This window comes from Porites lutea, chromosome 10 (assembly GCF_958299795.1).
Source record: "Porites lutea chromosome 10, jaPorLute2.1, whole genome shotgun sequence".
Lineage (NCBI taxonomy): Eukaryota > Metazoa > Cnidaria > Anthozoa > Scleractinia > Poritidae > Porites > Porites lutea.
In genome coordinates this window covers 8,859,231-8,878,424 of record NC_133210.1, presented here as the reverse complement: position 1 = coordinate 8,878,424, position 19,194 = coordinate 8,859,231, and the positions used below count along the sequence as shown (strand labels likewise).

Sequence of the window (19,194 nt, the reverse complement as noted above, 5' to 3'; positions counted from 1 at the left end):
AGACAAGATGGATGTTTTCAAGGAATTTGTATTTTGTCTTTATATTTTTTATATACACGAGAACAAGTTAAGGCAGAAGGTGAAAGAAAACTCTCTCTAGGGTAACACCACGTGGCCTAAGTAGGAAAACAAAATGTAAAATCTAAAAAGGGCTATTCAATCCATGTTTCTCCTGTAGTCGAAATGCGTTTGCACAACCAAGATAGAGTCGGTAAGTGGGGCGCGCCCGGATCTTTTTTTCTGTCTTTAAATATATTTTGTTTCAGTTTTCTCCAATTTTTTCATTACGCGAAAATGGTTGGAAATCGGTTTCTTTGTTTGAAGGCCGTTAAATTTGTTTGATCCAGCTTCGTAACGTGATAGGGTGCGCAGACTGTCAACTAACGTGCTTTCATTCATTCATACTTTCTCTATTTCTCTGTTTCTTGTGTTGGTGGTCTTCTTCCTTGTATGCCTGGTGTCCCTGCTTCGAGTCGTACTTTTTTACTTTTTTTACTTTAAAACCAGTATGTATTCGTGTGTTACCCGTATGTCGCTTGTGTGTAGTCAGTCGTGTCGAGAGAAAAGGCGCACGACGAGGATGGTAAGAGTCGGTACCCAGGGGCTCTTTCGCCCGTACTTGAAACTTTCGTCGCGCCTTTTCTCTCGACCCGACTGACTGCCCCTGGGTCTCCGAGGATGACTCTTATGTGACTCGTATGCTACTCGTATGTACTCTTATGTATTCGTATGTATTCGTATGTCATCGGTGTGTACCCGTATGTAGTCGTAGGTTACTCGTATGTACTCGTGTGGTGTTTTAGTCACGATCCATTTTTTTTGTCCTCTTTTACAAAGTAAACTTCTTCCTTGTGGCTTAGTAAACTTTTACGTTGTTTAATTTTCTCCTAAGTGTCTCCTGGATCTGAATAACTAAAAGCGATTTACTTTTGGCCGTGAATGTGAAGGTTTCCTGCACTGTTTTGTCACGCTGGGCACCGCTCGTTAGTAGTTTTTGCAGGATGTTTTAAAATTCTCCTTAGTGATTTTCGGATCCAAATTTTGAAAAATGGATTGCAGCTTAAACTGAAGCTACATGAATTATGGAGAAGTGCACTGTGAAAGGATTTGCAATGGTTTTTAAACTCCACCTTGTTTTTCTGAAGATATTGTGACTTTTTGGGCTAGAGCGCGTCGTTCCTCCCTTGATAATTACTTTTGAATTAACTTAGTAAACAGTCTCGCTAGCGCCGGTTTGATTGACGGATTAGAAACAAGGTCAAGGTCCATCCAGCAGGGTAAATCAAGGCGCTCTGCGCCAGAAGTTTTTTTCTCGCGGCTTCGCCTTCGGCCGAACACGTGTCGGCCTGAGGCCGACGAAACGAAGCTCCCCGACGCACGCGAGAAAAAACCTCTGGTACCCAGGGTAAGCTACGTCAGGATCAGGGTAGGTGTGTTTCAAAAGTTGTTCAGTGATGGCACAGCGGGTTCTTCGTGATACACAGCAAGTCTTCGGCTATTTGAATTTGTGTTTACCCAATTTTACGGTAACGGACTCATTTCATGAGGTGTTTTGCCATATTTTGTGGTTACACAAGTTCCTTTTTTTTGTGTAAATGCCTTCTCATCACGACTGGATCTAATAATTACAGAGGACACGAGTGTACAAGCTCAGTTAGCCAGCTAGGATCCGCTTTTGTCCTCGCCGAAGCGTAGTGGACAAGTTCCACTGTCAACAAGTGACAGTATAGTAAGAGAAGAGATTTTAACATTATATAAGCTCTAACATGTCTGTAACCCTTTTAATCTGACCGCATATTATTGGAAAAAACTTCCCCACTTTCGTTTATAGTACAGTACCTTTGATCACAGTCTGATATATTTATTTTGTTTGCAGCCATAGAAACAGAAACCATGTCTCCCGCCCCTACATCAGAAAATTCCACTGTCATTAAACCACGACCAACCTTGACTTCCGCATCTGCACCAGAAAATTCCACTGTCATTAACAAAGTTATTTACATTTCACTTGGTGTCACGTCCGCTATTTTGCTGTTGTCGGTCGCTATTTTCGTCTGGTGCTACCGAAAAAGAAAGGCAAAGACTATTGAAAGGTTTGTGGAACTCTGCCAATGCCTAGCTGGCGGTTTTTCTGTTTGCTTCTTTTTTCTTTTTAGTGGTTGGTAAAGTAAGAGATTCAGCCGGGCGAAAGCTAAACCGAGCACGATAAAGGAATGATAGGGAAGGGGGCGAGGGTATGTAGTGAGAAACACCTCCAGTATTCAACCCCTTGAGATTTTTAAAACGCCCCGTCCAGTTTTTGTGAAAGGATGATGTAACATGTTTTGAGGTCTGACGTCAGCCGACAAAATGTCGCGCCAAAGTTTTTTTTGTTTACGATCGTTTAATGTTTTTTATTAGCGCTTTCCTGGTAATTATTCTCTCCCTTCACCCCTTCCCCCGCCGTTTTCTTTTTCGACCTCTGTTCAGCCGTATTCGCGCGGCTGTAACTCGATCTTACTTTGCCAACCACAAAATAAAAAAAAAGACACCAATCTAACACTAAGGAAAGCCTTTGTTTTGTCTTTTTATGTAAACGTAGCGATTAAGTTTCGCTCCCCGTAACGTTATTGGCTAAATTATATCACGTGTCAACAAAACCGACGTAGTGCACCTGCCAAGATTACAGATAACATTAACTAGAAGTCAAAAGCATTACTTTATTTGCAATTCTTATGAAAAATAATCAAAGAATGTTTTCATTGTCGAAAGATGCATGAAAAAAAAAAAAAAGATCCTATGAATAGTCTGATGAAGACAAATTTTGTTTTTAGATAAGCCTAAAGTGAATTAGAATTGAAGAAATTCTTTTTTTTGTAGTCATTGTTTGTAAATGCCCTTGACTGAATCGTCCTTTTAAAAAAAATCAGTTAATTTTATCCCCACTCGGCTATTCTGATCGAGCTTTTTTTTTCACGAGGAGAACATCTCAGCTTCGGCCATTATCCTCCGATGCACCAGTAGCCAGGTGCACTAATTTTTGTTGTTGGTAAAGTTTACAGATAGGCGAGTAGATGTTACTATAATATTGTGCTCAGCGTAATAATCCGGCATTTTTTTCCTTTTTCTAGGTCACCTTATTCACAAGACGAGATTACTCCTCCTGACAAGTGGGAAATTCTGCCTGAGCAAATAGAGTTTGAGGAAGAGCTGGGGAGAGGAGAATTTGGTGTTGTTTATAAAGCAACCTTTTCTCAGAGTCATGAGATGGAGGCATTGCACGATGCGGGGACTTCAAAATGGCCTGTATCATCCACAAAGAAGGCAGCACAGGTGGTGGCTGTCAAAGTTTTACATGGTAAGAAATACTGACTGTCTATCACCATAGACAAAGGCATAAAGTCTTAACTGCCTTTCAGTCCTCTTCATACTACTGTAAGAACACTTATGTATTTAAGCAACTCTTTGGGAACTTGAAGATCTCAAAGCCTGAAATTTAACAGAAAAAACAAAACTCGACTCTTTTCGAAGACGTGATCGTATGATATTAAAACAAATTACACCATCGAGAGACACTGCATTTTTAAAATCGGTATTGTCTCTCGTTGGTGAAGAGCACGGCAAAGTTGGAAGTGCAAGAAATTTGTGGTTTCTTTATTCACTATGTAAGTGTGAAAAAATAATAAAGGCTCTTAAGTTCTAAAAAGTAGGTTTAAGCCTATTAGCTCTAAACAAATCAGCATCTCTTACGAATTTACATTTCCCCAAAACCACAAAAAAAAGGTAAATTGATCTACAGAGCCTGAATTAAAGCCAATAATGAAAAAAGATTTAAAAAATGCAGCCTTTAGTCAATACATGTATGACAACTCGGATCGAATGCATGGAAAACAACTAAACTGGGAAGAGCTTGCCTCAAGGCGTCAAAGGCACTTAAGTCTATTAATGTATGATACGGTGAATGGAAATATACCTAGTTACTTAAGCGATCTTTTCTCGAATGTCTGTGAGATCAACCCTTATAAGTCTATGCTAAGAAATACGGAATATAATGTTGTAGTGGACCACGTTCCAAAAACAGAATATTATAAAGGGTCTTTCTCATACAGAGCAAGAATGCTGTGGAATTTATTACCAAATGACATAAAAGCGTCCGAATCTAAAGCTATCTTTAAAAGAAAACTGGCTAGTAGGCAGGCAAACTGTTGACTACATTTTACCATATTTTATTATTTGTACATATTTTTAGTGTAGTTGTACAGTATTTACTTCTGTTTCTATACGGCTTTCATGTAAAGAAGTTATGTAACTTATGAAATTACCGTATTCAAATAAAAGTGAATCAATCAATCAATCAATCAATCTATCTATCTATCTATCTATCTATCTATCTATCTATCTATCGATCGATCGATCGATCGATCGATCGATCGATCTATCTATCTATCTATCTATCTATCTATCTATCTATCTATCTATCTATTTATTTATTTATTTATTTATTTTCATTCGCCTTTTATGAACAGCGGTTTAGGTAGTGAGGGAAACCAGTACTGTCGCAATTTGTAATAATCATCGCACTTTGTAATACCTGTCGCAATTTGTAATAATTCCATCGCACTTTGTAATGCCTTTTTGAGAGTAATCAAACTTACTTCGTCAACATTAATATAATGCCGAAATATGCATGGTACTTCATAAACAAAGATGATGACGTCAGCTAGCACGTAACATCTCCGCTCATTCAAACATTTAACTTTATTATTTAGATTAATGTTGATTAGTTATCTGACTTACGAAATGCTGTACTCTTAAACTTTGCTATTGTACTAGGTGGTTTTCATTCAATGGTTACCCGGCGGGTGTACTTCCTTATATGGCCAATACGGGGATGTACCTCTGGGCAGAGCGTTGTCAGAGTACAGAATCTAGACACACTAGACACAAACGAGCCATTATTAAAAAGCATTTAATTTCCGCAAATTGTAACATCCATCCTACGTCATTCGAATAAGGACACCAGGAGAGTTCCTTGTTAGATCTTATAACAAGTCTACACAACACGTGGTGCACCGTCCTTGTCTGACGTGCAATCTTAAAGAAGTAATATTGGCTTCTTTTTTGGCCAAATTAATCAAATGAGGCCTGGAAAGATTCAAAATGTTTAGTGCAAATAATTACAAAAAACCTCACCAGTGGCAAACCGTCGAACCACAACAGAAACCTAAACACAAAATCCAATTAATCGCTAGCCAATACCTTCGTATGTACCTGTTTTTATAACACTCACTTGGGGTCTTACACTGAGCCGACAGGGCAATTGGTCCCTTATTCTCACTTGATTTGGTCCCATATATGAACAAAAGGAGTACTCATTCCATCTTAAAACAATTGTTTTCTATAAGAAGTCCTCTAAAGCAAATACCATGGGGATAGTAAAAAATTATCCTTCCCTGCGTATATACAACTCGTAAGACCTTGCAATTCTTCCGAGCGTGTTCTGGATTACTGTTTTTCCACAAAATGGAAAGGATGGAATAAACCATCCATTACTACTTGAGTTACCCTATCTAAGGATCAAACCAAAGACACAAGGCTAACAAGGTAAAAAAATGATACCCTATTAAAGGCTCGAGATCCTCAAAAACCATACCCTATCAGGCGGTACTTACCTATCTAGCCCATCCATATATGGGATTATCCCCCCCCCCCCCCCCGAAGACTTCACTTGGCAAGCAAACATGGATTTGGACGACGAATGCCAGGTTATTCATGAATTTTATGTTGTTAAATGTTGCTTTAGTTATTTTAATATTTTTGAATTTAAACATGATTCATCTCTTTTTGGTGATATGTCACAGGAAGTTTCATGTCTTTCATAAAAGCGTTTCTAGTTGGTCACGTGATTAATCAAGGCAGAAAAATTTATAACGTAAGACATGCGTGTTTGACCAAAGAAAATGTTACGGAGATATTACGTGCTAGCATCCGTCATCATCTTTGTTTATGAAGTACCATGCATATTTAGGCATTACATTAATGTTGACGAAGTAAGTTGAATCACTCTCAAAAAATTATTACAAAGTGCGATGGAATTATTACAAATTGCGACAGCTTAGTTTATTACAAAGTGCGATGGACTGTTATTACAAATTGCGACACCTTTTTTATTACAAAGTGCGACACGGTTTATTACAAATTGCGACAGGTGTTACAAAGTGCGATGGATTTATTACAATAATAAAATCAATGTCATTTTATTTAATTATCTTTAGATAATCCATCTGAAGCACAGAAAGAAGAGTTCACGTTTGAGATTGAACAGATGAAGCTGTTGGGTTCACATAAGAACGTTGTATCCATGGTTGGATGCTGCACGCTTGAGGAGAAAATGTTCCTGGTTATAGAATACGTTCCGTGTGGTGACCTGCTGACGTGGCTACGCCGCAGAAGAAAAAAGGTAAGGAGATGAACAATTAAACAATTAGTTTATTATCAAGAAACATATATAGGGAGACAACATTACGAATATATTTTGGTACTATCTGAAGATTTTGTACAACTTATTTAAGCAACTGCAGTTACTTCAAAATTATAAAAGCATTTAATGATAATATTAACAATAATAATTATATAATATTTACTATTATTATTATTATTATTATTATTGTTATTATTATAATTTTAAAAGTATTTTATCCTTGGCTGTAACAACATAGGGAGGGTATTAAAAAAAATCCTCCTTACTAATCTTAGTCTATAAAACCTGGTGTGCCTCGAATTAGGGGCCGTAATCTAGTATGGAGATAATAACTTTTTGACTTAAGGATCGCTTGAAGCCATGCAGACGTGAAGTACCGTTTTTGTTACTTGCTTGATGTTTAGATCAATGAAGCTACCGAGAGATGCTATGCTGACAAAGAGGTTCTGAAAGATCACGGAGAGACCAGAGATCATGTAGGCTTATATATAAACTGTAGTTTAACCTTCCGTACTAGCTCTGTCCTAAAACGTTTATTGTCCAGAGTGTTTGTTTGTTTTATGTCTGGTTGACCAGCGAGGAAATGCAGCGTTTTTGCAGGTCAATGCACCGTTAACCGAGAAGACCTGGGGACGAGGTTGAGTTGTTTTGGTTGTGGAAACAAAAATGGCGGACATTTCACTCGTTTTAAGAGTAAGAACTAGGCGAAATAATAGCTAAAAACATGGCAAGAACAGCAAGAAGACAACTCGAAGGGCGACATCTGCTATTTGGAGAATATTTGCGGGGCTGAACAACCCTAAACGTGCACTATCGAAGATGAACTTAACATCGATGGATCGATGGAGGTAAGCATGTTTTAGCTATGTTTTGAAACTAGGAATTATTTTGAATGAATAATAAAACAATTACTGAATTCGGCTTTCGTATCATATGAAGAATTATGGAGATCTCGGAGGGTGTTATCCGCCTCGGCCTACGGCCTCGACGGATAACACCCTCCTCGATGTCCATAATTCTTCATAAGATATTCAGCCTCATTCACTTAATTGTTAAATAAATGGATAACTCTCGATAAAGAGCGATTGATTAAATTGAAAATCGATAGCGGAAAAAGTTGTTGCTAATCGATGATTATCGACTTTAATCGATTTTTATCGAAGTTGTTGATCTTGATAGGTGCTTACTTAATTAGGTTAACATTGGCAAAGAACGTTGTTTCCGAACATAAGTACATTATTTATGTGGCTTTGGACGGTTACATTTGTAGCGAAATTTATTTCACAAATTACCCTCAATATTCTAACGAAGCATTTTCGGCCAATCGACAGGATAAAAAAGAGTTATAAACAACTGATTTAGCTTGCTTGCACAGGAAACTGTTCAAGTTGAACCCTACAACTTATACAGTTCAAGTGGTGAGGATAATGTTCAGTGTACAGTTTTTCTGCAAGACCCTTAAATTGCTTCTTCAAAAAGCATATTGGAAAGGATCATTTAAATCGTTCTGTACATATGCAAAACAAAGTAGGTAATCAACTCCCCAACTAAATGGAAAGAGAAGTAGCATGACTATAAAACACGATAAAAATGTGAGAAAAAATCAGCATTTAAAACATAAAACATCTGCATATTGCTACAGTTTGGGTAATATAATTTGCTGTAAAATAATGCATTATTGAGTTTTAAACCTAGAAGGCAATCGATAATATCGTTAAAATAGTTAAAAACAATAGCGCTGACAATATTGATTTTCTGATATCGGTTTTTATCGATTGCGCTAGTCAGGTGTAATATGCAAAAGTTGTCTCTTTATTTAATGATCCGGGACACGAGAAGCGCCTCTTTATGAAAGAATTAGTTAACTATAAAGACGTTTAGAAAAATCATAGGGGGGTTTGGGGATCAAGTTGGCTTACCGCAAAACTAAATTTGGTATTGTAGATTTTACTGATCTAAGTCTACTAAAAATCCGGCTGACCCTCACTGGTTTGTCGTTGTGGTTGTGCCTTCACAAGCTCTTATACCACAAAACGTAATCATGAGTGAATCGTCAAATTTATTTATTTAGACTAAGTACGTTTTACCGAGCTCTAAAAATGCTCCTATATCTTTTTTGTCTTGGCAGCTGTAGGTCATCTGGTTGTTGTTGAACTTTAGGGCGCTCTCCATCTGTCAAAACTGACCGGCCAGACCATGCCAGTAAAAATGAGAATTTCACTTTTAATCAAAACTATCCAGTCAGATCTGTCAAATCCTAAATAGTAGGCACGAAGGAGGTGGTTTTTCAGCAAAAACCCTGTGGAAAAAGCCGATTTCATTTGCCAACTGGCTGGTCCGGCAATTGTCTGGCCGGCCAGGTTAGACAAATGGAACGCGCCCTTAGTCTTTAATTCACCGAAATTCTAAATGACCATTGCATGGAGTAACAACAGAGTGGAAATTTGAGGTATACTTGAACGGATCGAATACAAGAATGATAATAGTTAAACGGAGAAAATGGCCAGTACTGGACCAATAAGTTAAGGTTTTTGTTTTTGTTTTGTTTTGTTTTTTACAAAGGAAAGTAAACTTGTTAAAGATCGGACAAAGTGGGAGCAGCAGACGAACGAGAACATGGAGTTGACTTCTTTATCAGAAAAAAGCATTAATGATGAGGTCCGACAGGACCTGTCGTCGACTCTTCAAGGCCATCTTGTATGAAGGAAATACTTAAATATTTCATTTTATTTTTCTTAAATTTATATATCGTTATCAAAAGAAAGCAATGATGATGTCCGACAGGATCTGGAGTCGGCTTTTCCAGGTCGTCTTGTAGAAAAGAAATACTTAACAACGCCTTTTTTTCTTAAATTTAATTATATACTGAGCGTGGATAAGGCATGCAGACAATGAGGAAACTTGCTGAAAAATAAGCAACAATTTTCCGCGAAAGAAAAATTCGACATCTCTTTCTTTAAATTATTCTATTGACCGTGCTACAAAATAAGCTAACGAAAAAACGCTAGGAATCACTTGCTGAGCCATTGACTCCATCCACAATACCACCCACGATCTGTCTGATGTAAATAATTTTCAGTTGTATGTTAATGTAGCTTTATTACTGGTGGCGATGAAAGGTTCTTAGAGCAATCTTTCTGGGTCATGCCTATACCAGAATAAGATCAATCGAAGTACCCACGCGTGCATTCGATAAATCTTTGCAGGTATGGCAAATGAATCTACATGTATATTTTGTGATCTAAGGGACCGGTCATTATTTATCGCCAAGGGAGGGGGGGGGGGGGCGGTGGCGGGTTGTAGAGGGGATCACTTGATTTTTGGGAGAACAAAAGGGGGAATCAGTTGATCAGTTGGGAGGGAGATCGCGAAAGTCATCAAAAGTTATTAGGGGGGATCACTTCATTCAAAGGGGGGATCGGCTAAATTTCACCTTTTTTAGGCCCAAATCCTCCCCTCCCCCCCCCCCCCCAAGGCGATAAATAATGACCAGTCCCTAATTTAAACATTACTTTCGCGCACTTTTCAAAAACCGGGGAGAATTTTCCACCCAGAGGCACGGTCCCGTTTTTGCAGAGATTCTGGGTATTTAATTTGAAGCTCAACAAGCATGACTCCTTTAAGATGTTTCATGTTGTTGTTGTCAATCTTTGTATTACGTCATTTGGTGATTGCACCCATCCGAAACACCAAGAAACAACCGCTTTTAGTCATGTTCTTCCTGAAAAACCCTTTCATCGAAAGGACGGTAGGATTAATCTGTCTTCCCTTCACGCACAGGAAGGACAGGAAAGCAAAGTTTCGACTACGGCAAAGGAAAAGAAAACACAAGTGACCATGGAAATGGCCTCATTGCGCCAGGATGACGTTACACAGGAAATGGCTTCGGCCACTCACGATCTGTCTGATGTAAGAAGGAAGTGTCTAAGGCCACAACAACACGAATCCGGATACGGTGAAATTGAATACCTCATTTTTGCGTCAACATAAATTTGGAGTGGAGTATCCGGTTTCACGCATTCACACGATTACGTTACTGCGGTTTGCAATTGCAACTGCACTCGGGCCAGCGGTGTGATTACACTGGCCGTATATCCTTCCCAGTTCCAGTGCTTCAAGGTAACATTTCATACACTTCTCAAGTGGGAATGTCAAAGAGAAATAACTAGGTAAAGGCCGATTCATTCGTCTGGAGCGAAAGTAGACAGAGGATTGTTGGCTTCTACTTTAAATTTTTCACGTTCCCATTTAAGCCTGGACCCGAGTTTATGACGTAGCTGATTTAAAAGTATGCTGTTTTAGTCGTCTTTTCGAACTCGCCAAACCCGACGAATTAACAAAAAATTCCACTCTGTAGGGGAGTTTCAATGCGGTCTCGGTGAGTGGATTTACCGTTTTCGTGTAGATGGAAGGCCGATTCGTATTAAAAAGCGTGCGGTTTCAAAAATATCCGGATTCGTGTGGACAGGTACTAAGCGTTACACGCTTACTTTTCTCACATAACGAAGGGTGTGATGTAAGACCCTTCCTCTTTACGTGCGTTGGGTATCGTTAAACGTGACCTTGAAGTGGAAAGATAGCGCGTTACAAGCGACCGTGACTAAGAAGTGGAACATTTTGGTTTGCGAACGTTAAAACCTTTTTTGCCCTCTTAATTCTTGTGCCGAATCTTGTTCTTGTGCCCGTGAAATTTCATCGTTTTTGCTTAGGTACCCCAAGTTCACGAGTGAGAATCATTTATGGGTAACATTATATGAAGGCTTGCATGTGGTTTCAAGCGTATCGCAATTTGGGATCACAAATAGAAATATTAGCGCAGTAGTCTGTCTAACCTTGACTCCATGTTTTCTTTATTGAATTATAGGCGAGATCGCGTCACACATTTAAATATTGCTAGTTTACACATTACGTCATCAAAAACTCAAAGGAAAGAATTATCGATCCTTTTGAGTTCTTACTTTCATGAATTATTAGAGCCGCTAAAAGCCAATATTAAGAAATTTTTCATTGCGAAAGAAGTTCTTCGTTTTGTGATACAGTACGCTTATATTTCTAAGCTTTTGTGTGACGCGGCATTTACATGGTAGCTACTGCGAGCAAGCTCTCCGGGGCGCTCTGGGGGCGGGGCGGGAAAAGAAAGGAGAGCTTGCAACGACGTCTCTGGACTTTGAATTCTATCTCCAATTCGCCTGTGGCTCCCAGTTGACTGAGCTGTCAGATTTTTGCAAATCAGCGCGAAGCGGAAACGAACGCAATTGTAAACAAACATTAAAAAACACGTGCCAAGGGTAATGGCGTCATTACTAATGTTATCTCCGCCAATCAGAATCTCGCATCGACTTATATTCATTTTCCAGAGACGTAGCTGCAAGCTCTCCTTCCTTTTCCCGCCCAGCCGCCAGAGCGCCCTAGAGAGCTTCCTCGTAGGCTATTTACATGGCGGACGAGAGAGCTACCATGAAGGCTGAAAAATTGACTCTGTTGGGGGGATTTTGCTATCTGAATGGTCATTGTATTAATGTCAATGTTGACGAGTTCCTCAAGAGATAAATTCATCATTAAGTAGAACAACTCCGTGACACATGTTTCTGATGGTTTCCGGCCGCCATGTTAGTGACCATCCGGATGGGCACCAACATTGCGTCTCCATATAAAGCACTATAAATGTAGGTAAAAAAATTCTCCGAATTTCTCGCGCATGAAAAATTGCACCGACCTGAATCTTGGCCAGGGCCTTTGTATATCTACCTTATTTCATTTCCCAGATTCTAGACTTCATCTATTAAACTGTTTTGAGTTTTATTTTTAATAAAACAATAGCGTTACATTTTTTCTACATGTAAATACCATCGCCATTTTCTTTAATCATTCAGCAAAGTTTGGCTGATGAGTATGAAGTTAAGGAGGATGAACATTCTATGCACCAAGACCAAGAAGACATTGCAGTGTCTCCGCAACAAAGCAACAAAGATGCCGTTCTTGAAGTGATTCCATCCACTTCCACCGAAGTAGATGTAAGACGAAAACAAAAACACCATAATAATTAATTATTCACTAATAAAGAAGAATTTGCCTCTAGGGCGCCTTACTTTGCTTACGTTTCACGTTAGAAGGACACAACGTGATCTTGGTGTTCCTATGCCACTAATGTTTTTCGTCGATGGTGTACCTTTTCTGCGCTGTGTTGGATTTACGTTTCAGCGTCTTGTTTTCATTCTCTTGAGCTATTTTTAGTTGCAGGCTTGTGACTTCCAGAACGATGGCTGATATAAGGAATCGTCTAGTAAAATTGTGTGTTTGTTGTTTTTAGTCAGTAGGACGTGTATCGGCAGGTGACCAAGGCTTTCTGGGTAAACATCACACTGTTGGCGTGGATTTTCATCCTAGACTTGAAAACAGTACCCTGGACCCAAAGTAAATTTTATCCAGCTCTAAACTGGTCAATTTGAAGTTTCTGTTAATAGATAATACTTGTATATTACGTGGCTCTTGTCTGGCTTAAGCAAATCATGTTATTTTTATCTTTTTATCTGTTAGTTACTTATTTACTAACAAGGAAAGTAATTACTTGAAAGCTGTGCTGTTTCAAGCTAAACCAAAAATTTGATAGTTTTTTTTTATCAATTTAATTAGGATGAGGAATTCAAAGTAACCGACAAAGAACTTCTAATCAGGCCATCGGCATCACTAGGAAAAAGTCAAGCTTCTGCAATGCCACTTTCAATTGAAAACCTAGAGGAGAACTTTTCTACCAAACAACTGTTTTCACTTGCCTGGCAAATAGCTAAAGGAATGGTAATTATCTTTGTTTTTTGGATAATTTGGTTGGAATTATGGTTCTGAGTATAACTTGGAAAGAAGAATTCAAAAGTCAATATTTTATAAACATGAAATAGATGGGATAAATATATTGGCTGCTTTTCTAGATACGAGTACATTAAAATGGCTTATATGGAAAAAAAAATTCTTTTCGGTCGACCCAGTTTTGGCTAAATTCGTTTCGTTATGCATGTGAACGTAAATATCTGGATCAGATCAGTGCCGATATTTACTTTTCATTTGTACTTTTCATCTATACCTAACACTTTATGTTCGGCGTACCCCCGTTATTACGTTTTGAGATAATTTTAATGTTTTTTTCGTTGCTTATTTGTTATTAGAATCATCTCGCCGAAAACAATCTTGTTCACAGAGACCTTGCTGCCCGTAATGTTCTTGTTGGCCATGACAACCAGATTAAAGTGTCAGACTTTGGGTTGATGAGACAAATCTATGAAGATGTGAGCAGCTCACCAAAGTCCAAAAAACTTCCTGTAAAGTGGATGGCCCCAGAATCACTTTATCAAGGCGTTTATACGACCAAAAGTGATGTGTGAGTGATGAGTCTTCCCGCTCCCTTGACAAGGGAACTATTGAAACGTTTCTACTAAATCACTTCTCCAAATTGTAGTTGCCGTAAAAATTACAGAAGTATATAACTCTGAAGCGCTAAAATTCTCCTTATTTGTTTATAACCATGCTAGGGTTGGTTTTTAGCCGTCCAATCAGAAGCACGGAAAAATGTTTGCCTAAATATGGAATCATAGAATTGAAGGCATCCCTGTATAAATATAGCTAAACGCGCATTCTTCCTGTCCTTAACAATTCTCCAATTAATAATAATAATAATAATAATAATAATAATAATGATAATAATAATAATAATTTGTATAGCGCAAATTCCCTTCAATGTTCAAATGCGCTTCACAATAAAACCACGCAGTGGGAACTGGATACAATAACTAATACTACTATAATAAAAAATTAAAAAAATAAAAATGAAAAAACCGCACGCTTCTACTAATACTAATACTACCTAACAATACTACTATACTAATGCTACTATGATATTGCGCTGCAGGTTATGAAAAAACAATGCTAAACGAAAAAGGTGCGTTTTTAGCTTTGATTTAAAAATGTCCAGCGAATTGGAGTCTCTGACTTCAAATGGCAATGCATTCCAGAGTTTTGGTGCTACTCAAGTAAACGACCTGTCACCAAGTGTCGCTTTCTATTTGAAGCCGGGTTGCTTAAGCAAGAGGGTGTCAGTAGAACGTCTCAGGTTATAGCATGACTGAGGCTTCAGAAATGTTAGTGACTCCAAGTAAGTGGAAGCTGCGCTATGCAAGATCTTGAAAGTTAACAGAAGAATCTTGAATACAATTCTAGAGTGAATCGGTAACTAATGCAACTTAATAAAGAGGCGGTGTTATGCGACAATCTACCCTTAGTAAATATCAGTCTAGCACAGGTATTCTGCACACGTTGTAATTTGATCAATGAGCAGTTTGGCAGATCATATAATAAAAACTGCTACATTAGTCACGACGAATTGATATGAAAGCATGAATAAGTGACTCTGCTGACTTCTTGGAGAGATACTTCCGGATCCGACGTAAGTTATTCAAATAGTAGAATGATGAGCTGCAAATTTTCGAAATATGTTCCGTCATAGAGAGACTGGCATCTAACTACGAGTCAAGGTTCCTAGTGACAGGCACAGGGTGAATGTTGGTGTTACCCTAGCGATATGAGTGATAACTACCTTCTCAAGCTTCTTGCGGTGTACCTATTATAAGAAGTTCAGTTTTTTCGTCATTTAATTTAAGATTGTCACGCAACATCCAAGAACGAATATCAATAATGCAACTTTCCAGTAATTATCCAGCATTAAGTTGATCGGGCCTGTCGTTTGGGCAGAATGAGATGTATACCTGCGTGTAGTCAGCGTAACAATAAACCGTAGGAAAATGATGTTTGATGATCTCGAAGAGATTGCTCTACTACATAGTAAATAATAAGGGGCCCAAACAGGAACCTTGAGGGACACCACATTGCAACTCGAATTCCGCGGAGAGTGTCTCATTGATGGCTATTTGCTGAGACCTTCCAGACAGGCAAGACGAAAACCAGGAGAGGGCTTTTCCATTTATACCAAATGTGAACTGAAGTCGATGCAGTAAAGTTTCGTGATCGACAGTGTCAAAACCGCACTTAAGTTGAGGAGAAGAAGCAGAGTGACACGTTGATCGTTCATGTTAAGGGGGATGTCGTTAGTGACTTTGAGAAGTGCTATTACTATTCTGTGTTTGGGACGATAAGCTGATTGCAAGACAGGGAAGAGATCATTGCTGAATAAATAATGTTGAAGTTGCTTGGCGACCGCTGTCTCCACAAGTTTTGAGCGTATATAAGGTTACTCACAGGTCTATAGTTCGAGGTCGCCACCCTCCTTCTGTACCAGTGTTTTAACAAAGCGCCCTTTCAGATGAGAGGAAAATAGCCTGATTCCAGCGAAAGGTTAATCAATTTCGTAATTGGAGAAGGTAATCACTGTCAGAGAAGGCAGCGGCTAATCAGCTAATTGACCACATGACAACTAATGATTTGCATATGCCACTCCAGTCCGCGTATAAGCAAAACCATAGCACCGAGTCAGCACTGCTCAAAGTAAAGAATGATATTTTGTTGAATATGCATCACAAGCCTCAGCGTTCCGGAAGTTAAAAAATGCGTAGCGTCTGGTTGCTATGTAGTGACTTAATAAGCCAGTTGAGTATCTATCATCGTAACACTTTTGCGGTCCAATCCACTTTTGCGGTACAATCGTGTTCAAACCCCTGTGGGGGAAGTCTGTTTATTTTAGTTGATAGACGCACTTCCGACTTTCACGAGGTTCAATTTTGCATAAATTATCAAACATTTTGTTAAGCGGGAAATCTACCTACGGTTCGCGGGAAACGGAACTCTATAGCGGCGCAAGACGAATGTTTTGAGAAGCGAGGATGTGCTTACAAACCATTTACTATATCTATGCGACGAAAGGAGAAATCAATGGCCTGATAATTTGTGCAATGGTAATTTTATCAAACAATGTTCGCTCCAGAACGCTGAGACAACCTCGTTTGGCGCGCGTCTCGGTGTACGTACTTCCAAAACATGTTGTGATCGGTAAGTAGACTCGCTGGACTTATTTTCTCAGACCATTCGATTTCTACACCTTATTCTTTGTCTGAAGATTCTAGCAAACAAACAAGTATATCTGGATCGAAGATGAAATTATCTCCCTAAACACGGCCAGATTATATTCTGCAGGATGGCGGCACAATTCAACGTGTCTTTCAGGTCAGCCCTAATTTGTAGTTTGTAGGAGTATAACAATTGCGATCTCCCTATTTTCGCTTAAGCTTTCTTTGATTAAACTTTCATAGAAACAAAACAACGCAGACATTCTCCTGCATAAACAGTGACTTAATCGGCTGGAGGAAATATCTGCTTCTAAGTCGGGTAAGTGCTTATACATGAACATTTATCCCATCTTGCACACCGCAAACTCAGTCGCAGATATCCTGTTATATAATTATGCCTGAGCGCTTCTAGGATATATAACACGTTTAGTATTTCGAACTGTAGCCGAAAAAGAATTATGCGGTTGTTCTATGTCCTTTCTGGTTCACCCAGGTACACGGGACGAAAAATTGGATTTACGACACTTTTGACACGCGTCAAAAGTTAAATCAAATATGGTATTGGCTTTGACGTCACCTTTGACGCGCGTCAAAGATGTCGCCAAATATATAACCTCTGTGCTTACTCCTTTGACCTCGGTAAAGGTGAAGTCAAATTGGTAACAACTTTGACTTCTCCTTTGACGTGCGTCAAAGATCAAGTCAAATGCATCAATGCTTTGCTATTCCTTTAACCCTTATCAAAGGCGTTGTCAAATATGCTGGTAACTTTGACTTTACCTTTGACGCACGTCAAAGATAAAGTCAAAAGAGTAGTGGCTGTGACCACACCTTTGATACTAGTCAAAAATGAAGTCAAATACGACCGCTACACTTTTACAACACTTTTGAATGGTGTCAAGGGTGAGAGCAAATATGCAATGAATTACTTCTACAAACACTTATGTCGAAACTGATTTTAAGAAAGGAAATTAAAAAGCTGTATTTGAATACTGTTTTAAAGATATTTATACGACAATACCGAACACAGGCTGGTAATCATTGTAATTGGTGTTTATAATTATTTTTGAAAATGTTTTGGAATATCTACTTTTTCGAGGTGAATTAAGTGAGTTTTGTTTTTGTCTTATCTTGAGTGGATCATTTTCCCCTTGATCGATTAATATACGATGAATAAATGATAGCGACGCAAAACAATGACTCAACAACTGGACGATGGAAGACTGAACCCAAGCAAGACACCCTGTTTTTGGCGCGAAATTGTCGCGGCTGCAAACCAGGGCGGATAAATGTTGGGCGGTGAAACGAGCGCTCCGCTCTTCATTTAATGTGTGATGCGGAGTAGGACTGGCACGAGCGCTCTTTCCGCGCTTCCGGTGCGCTTGAAGGCCGGCGAAATTTTCCTTTTTGCAAACCGGAAATCCTATTTTCTTTCTGTAATTTCAGGCTACAATGTTAAATAGATAAATTCGTTTCATAACAATATCAATAAACAGTTTCATATGTTTGTGTCTGTACGTCTATAAGTCAAATTTGTTGGTCGTATAATGCTAAAATTTTAGTTTAATTTGAAAGTGTTGAATACCTCCTCCTTCCACTAAATATCACCTAATCGTCTTTCGCCGTTTCGTTTGCAAAAGCTTAACACTTCTTAACCTCAATTTTTACATATGTTAAAGAAGGATAAATTTTATATAACATAACAAAAAATTAGATTGATATATATTGATATAGTAGCGTTGTACTTCTGCAAACTTTGCTTCTCGGGTGCAACGCGCCATGGCGATTCGCGCAATGCGTTGCAAATCCGGCACCCGCAGGTAAACAAAATTTATTGAGGTTAGTTGTAAGGTTTTTCGCCGTTTTTCTCTCTAAAACAAAACAAGGTAAACAGTAAAAACTGAGGGGAAACTAATTTTGAAGTTTCGAAGAAACAGAAAGACGTATGAGATGTTTTTTTCAAAATTAAAAAGAAGGATGATGGTGATTGAAATTAGCATAATTTCACCTTGCACGAGCTGCACGCATTTATAAAACACACGTCATCTAGTTATGAAGCACGATCTGCTGTCTTTTAGTTTTGCCATGGATGACATGGATGAGATTTTCCTTCGTGTTTTAGACAATACTTAGTTGTTTTTGTTTTGGAATAACATCGACATTGGCGAGTAGCAGAAGGAAAATATAATTCAGTGGTAGAGTCATGGAAGTAATAAAGAAACCCTTTGAAAGAGATATTTGTCTACTCCAACTAAACCTCCCGCAAAAAATAGCAACATTTGCCTCTCGGAGACAGTGTACCAGCACAAAGGAACGAGAAAGAAGTGCAAGAAAACAAATCAAGCTGCCATAATTCAGTGACAGCGGCAGTGTCTAATGTACAAACCACATCGCAAGCCCTGACCGAAGTCGAAAACAAACGACATTTCTAAGCAGAGTCCCAGTCCACTGCATCACACCTTTTTGCTCGGACGCGCTCGTTTCACCGCCCAACCTTTATCCGCCCTGCTGCAAACTCTCTCCGCCCGCGCAAACAAACAAACTACGCAGATCTGAAGAAAACAAAAGCTGCTTTTTTGTACGAAGCAGTCCAGCTTTTTTTTAACAAATATTTTCGCCCTTATCTCTGATAGAGTTTAGACTACAAAATTGTTCAAAAGGTACGTGTCATTCTTTTCTATGTGTGCATGCAATAGTTCTTCTTCAAACTTCATAGTTGTTTTACTA

The 19,194-nt window shown here is 38.7% G+C and overlaps 1 protein-coding gene across 1 annotated transcript in view; it reads left to right on the top strand.

The window, feature by feature from the left end:
* Window positions 1-183: 183 nt before the first annotated feature.
* The window catches only part of LOC140950691 (platelet-derived growth factor receptor alpha-like), a 26,574-nt gene continuing 7,563 nt past the window's right edge, over window positions 184-19,194 (top strand). The window contains exons 1-10 of the mRNA XM_073399935.1: window positions 184-211; window positions 1,877-2,093; window positions 3,111-3,337; window positions 6,255-6,439; window positions 6,865-6,936; window positions 9,023-9,157; window positions 10,241-10,369; window positions 12,334-12,474; window positions 13,094-13,255; window positions 13,621-13,832. Of these exons, the coding sequence (XP_073256036.1) occupies window positions 184-211; window positions 1,877-2,093; window positions 3,111-3,337; window positions 6,255-6,439; window positions 6,865-6,936; window positions 9,023-9,157; window positions 10,241-10,369; window positions 12,334-12,474; window positions 13,094-13,255; window positions 13,621-13,832 (1,508 nt within the window). The remainder of the gene's footprint in view (window positions 212-1,876; window positions 2,094-3,110; window positions 3,338-6,254; window positions 6,440-6,864; window positions 6,937-9,022; window positions 9,158-10,240; window positions 10,370-12,333; window positions 12,475-13,093; window positions 13,256-13,620; window positions 13,833-19,194) is intronic.